At 46.8% G+C, this 4,306-nt stretch overlaps 1 protein-coding gene across 1 annotated transcript; it reads left to right on the plus strand.

The window, feature by feature from the left end:
- The first annotated feature begins 344 nt into the window (after window positions 1-344).
- Window positions 345-1,601, plus strand: LOC134451724 (class A basic helix-loop-helix protein 9-like). The gene has a single exon (XM_063202127.1). It carries the CDS (start codon window positions 552-554, stop codon window positions 1,599-1,601), a length of 1,050 nt encoding a protein of 349 aa, XP_063058197.1. The 5' UTR covers window positions 345-551.
- Window positions 1,602-4,306: the final 2,705 nt, after the last annotated feature.

The following is a 4,306-nucleotide window of genomic DNA, read 5'->3' on the forward strand; positions in this document are numbered from 1 at the left end:
ATTACATGGTTCTTACATCAGTTGTTTCGCGATACCTAATGAGTACCTAATGAAGGCATTTACTTTTCTTTTGCTTTTACTTCTACTTTAATTTTAAATTCCGCTGTTATCTTCTTCTTGTGAATGTCGTCAGCCGTGCTACTGCGTGACTACTACTCCTGTGTAGTTACAGGTAAGAGTGGGTGTGTCTGGGTAGGCTAGCAGCACATGCGTTTGGCCCCAGGCCTCCCATAAACATAGTGGAGCGCCTCTTCCCCCATATGTCATTTTGTCATGTGACCGACCGAGGAGGAACTGCTTTAAAAATGCCTTCACTGCCTCTTGTCTGTAGCAGTTGAGAAAGGTAAGCCACTCAACAGGCAGCGTTCACACTGTGGACAGCATTTCACTGGGGGCGAAAACATTTTGTTTCGCAAACTAAACTTAAGTATCAGTGTCCAAGAGATGCAAGACAACTGAACACTGATCTCTGAAGTTTGGCCGAGTTGAATTGAACAACTACACAACTCAACAAGCAAAAAGAGAAGAGACGAGACGAGACCAGACAAGTGATGGATCACCTACTACTGAGCGGAGACGAGAGCAGCAGCGAAGGCGGCAGCGTTAACGGCCACCCCTACGCCTCCGGCAGCGACAGCCCTAGCCCCAGCCCCAGCTCCAGCTCCAACGCAGGCAGCCCCAGCAACGTAGACGCAGACGCCGACGGCAAGCAGCAGAAGCGAGGTCGGCCCGTGCGCTCCAAGGCCCGACGGGCGGCGGCCAACGTGCGCGAGCGCAAACGCATCCTGGACTACAACCAGGCCTTCAACGCGCTGCGCCTGGCCCTCAACCACGACCTGGGCGGCAAACGCCTGTCCAAGATAGCCACCCTGCAGAGGGCCATCAACCACATCTCCGCACTCTCCGTCTTCCTGAATGCAGCCAACAACAACAACAACATCTCCAACGCCGCCAGCATACTCTCACGGACGGCTACTCTCTCAGAGCGCTACCAGCCTCCTGTTACGACTACACGTCATGGGCATGCAGGAGGGGGTCGTCTGAACCCTGTGGAAGTCGCACAGGAGTTGCTGGATATCTGCTCATCAGATTCAACGGCGACCACCACCAGCAGCAGAAACATGTCTTGGCATCAACCGCTGACGCGCGCTCCAATCCAGCCACGGCCACAACCACAGCCGCAGACCCAGACTCAGACTCAGAACTCGTTACACAGACTGGCCACCGAGAACCAGAACCAGAACCTGTACATGGACTACCTAAGGGTCCCGGCCCCAGACGCCTGCTCAATCTCCCCGCCTTTCCCCTGCTACAACACACAGCAGGAGTCCCTGCTCTGCAGCAACCGAGGAGGAGGAGGAGGTGGAGGAGGAGGAGGAGGAGGGCTTGGAGATGACTATGACAGCATGCTCGGACAGTCGGCTGGCCCTCTCAGGTATTCTGGTTTGAGTGACAGCTGTCAGTCAACTGCGTGGTCTCTGAGTGGGCAAAGCTACACAGACCCCTACACAGAACCCTACCCATTCTCTGAACTACCTACGTCTTGGCAAAGGAGCCTCCTCACCGAGCAGACACTGCCACACTATGTACCCATGCTATGAATAATGTTACGTGTGTGTGTGTGTGTGTGTGTGTGTGTGTGTGTGTGTGTGTGTGTGTGTGTGTGTGTGTGTGTGTGTGTGTGTGTGCGCATGCGTGTGTCTGTGTGTGTGTGTGTGTGTGTGTGTGTGTGTGTGTGTGTGTGTGTGTGTGTGTGTGTGTGTGTGTGTGTGTGTGTCCATCAAAGACAGAATGTTGTTGTAGTCCTGTATTGTGATAACAGTATCAGACAGTGAAATCTCATCATATCACATTGTATGTGTGGCTTACAGACTCAGGACAATTCAAACCTTTCATGTGAGGTTAAAACACAATACTGTAGAAACATGTGGAAAATGTGATTATAAATTATTTTATGAAAAAAATAAATATATTATCTTTGCAACACACATGATTAATTTGACTGGCATCTTTCTCTTGTGAACAGGCTTTTAGGCATACTAGGCCTGTATGAAAGAAAACAAATATCTCACTGTTGTGTACTGAAATCCCATTATAACAGACATAGACACTGTTTATATTTGCAATCTCTGAATGTCATAAATGGCATTAGAGTAGTGGGATTACACATGCTGGTTGTGTTGTTATTATAAATGGATTCACATGCGTCATTTATTTAAAATGATGGCCATGAAAAGGGTGACCATGAAAACGTATTCATTTATGTGAATTGCTTGTGAATGGAAAATATGAAACTCAAACCAGATGAAAGTGTTATTTGTGAAGTCTTTCATTAATGTAATAATAGCTGTATATCAATGAGGCCTTTGTCATACTTTTGCATTTACTACTCTGGATATAACTAGACCTTTCTGTCCACAACAACAACAACACAAAAAACAAGTTGTGAGTATTGTATGTCCTGTATGCTATGTAGCTATGAAACAATGAAAAAGGTAAATGAAAAGCTTTGTTGCAAAAGGACGTTGTATATCCATTTCGGAACATTTTGGGAAATTTACATTTTTGTATTGGGGATTCCATTGCATTGCATTGCATTGCAAAATGCATTTTATAGGTTTGTTCTCAAAATATTTGAATGGCAAGAATTCACACATCGATGATAGGACTTCTCAACAGTCATTTTCAATAGTAATATGCAAACGCCAAAAATGGCGGATGCGTCTTTTTGCAATGAAACTCTTCAGTGTTGTGAAGTTGTTGTTATTCTCTGGCGGTAATGACAGTTCTCTTTTATCACCTCCCTCTGGATGTGGGCTGCCTGTTCAAGCTTGACCTCCATGATCAGAAACACAAATCTGTTTCCATGCCATCGCACACGCTTGACAAACCATAAAAACGTCCTTGGAGAAGTTGCTGCTCGCTCATTCCTGTGTTCAATCCAACGCCAATAAATATTCAGAGCAAAAGGAAAGGAAGGCAACAGCACATGATGAATGTGTGTAAGTTTTAAAGGCTGCTGCTGCTGCGAAGTAGATTCCTTGAAAGAGATCCTTCACAGCACAACTAATCACAGAAGTGTAAACAACAAAGGCCAACAAGGGCAAAAATTGTAATAGTTCAAAAGCAAAGTACCGACAGTAGGGTGATGCAAAAGGAAATAAAATGTGATATCATAAGAGATCATATGGGCATATTAAATTTGATGTAATTCCATGTAGGTTAATATACAGTACATAGAAGTAATATTATCTACATTACTTTCTTCATAATAATCTCTCTCTGTAGGACACGTGGGGGGGTTTGTTTATCAGAGGTGAGTCTCTTGAACAGTGGTCATGGCCGTAACTACCACTGAGGACCCAGAGATCATGTCCTTTGTATTTATTTTTTTCAGTAATGTGAAATGTATCTATGATGAAAATCGATAGGCCTATATGATCAACAATGATAAATTCAGTCTGTATACACCACCCCATTTATCTTTCAGGCAGTGGTTAATGAAAACAAACGTATGAGTTTGAAGCATTCTAAATGTACAGTATCGCAGTACAGCACGCAGTATTTCACCCCGATATTTGAAAATGTCTGGTTACGGCCCTGCCAGTGGTGATCATCACAGGTAGAGATCACAGGCCAGGACTGCACCTGCTGCTGACACATTTCCTGTAAACATTGGTAGTGGTTGTGGTTTGAGGTTTGGGGCGTGTGTGTGTGTGTGTGTGTGTGTGTGTGTGTGTGTGTGTGTGTGCGTGTGTGCGTGCGTGCGTGCGTGTGCATTTGTGTGTGTGTGTGTGTGTGTGTGTGTGTGTGTGTGTGTGTGTGTGTGTGTGTTTGTAGTATGAAGGGGGGTGCAGGGGGGCTGTGGCATGGTAAACCCCCACCCCCCTCTATCAATTACACCCCACTCCTGCCTCTTCCTATTCCCTCCCAAACCCAAACCCCCACGATAACCCCACTCCATCCACTACACTCCTCTCCCACCTGGCTAAACCCCCACTCCATCCTCACTACACACCTCATATCCAACGCCCCCCTATACCTCCCACTCCATCCCCATGCTCCCGTCCCTTCCAGCCTCTTCCCTCTTGTATAAACCCCATCACCCCCACTACACTCCTCCCCCGCCGGTCGATATCCCCACTCCATCCCCAATACACCTTTCATACCCCAACAGCCCCCCACACACACACACACACACACACACACACACACACTATAACCCCACTACACCCACCCCCTCCACCGCCTCTTCTCTCTTGTGTAAACCCTATCACCCCCACCTCCATACGCCTCTCCCTCACTG

The sequence above is a fragment of the Engraulis encrasicolus genome, chromosome 7 (assembly GCF_034702125.1).
Source record: "Engraulis encrasicolus isolate BLACKSEA-1 chromosome 7, IST_EnEncr_1.0, whole genome shotgun sequence".
NCBI lineage: Eukaryota > Metazoa > Chordata > Actinopteri > Clupeiformes > Engraulidae > Engraulis > Engraulis encrasicolus.

Bases quoted from the DNA above. Each gene is read 5' to 3' on its own strand.
- LOC134451724 (XM_063202127.1), top strand. From the start codon at position 552: ATGGATCACCTACTACTGAGCGGAGACGAGAGCAGCAGCGAAGGCGGC.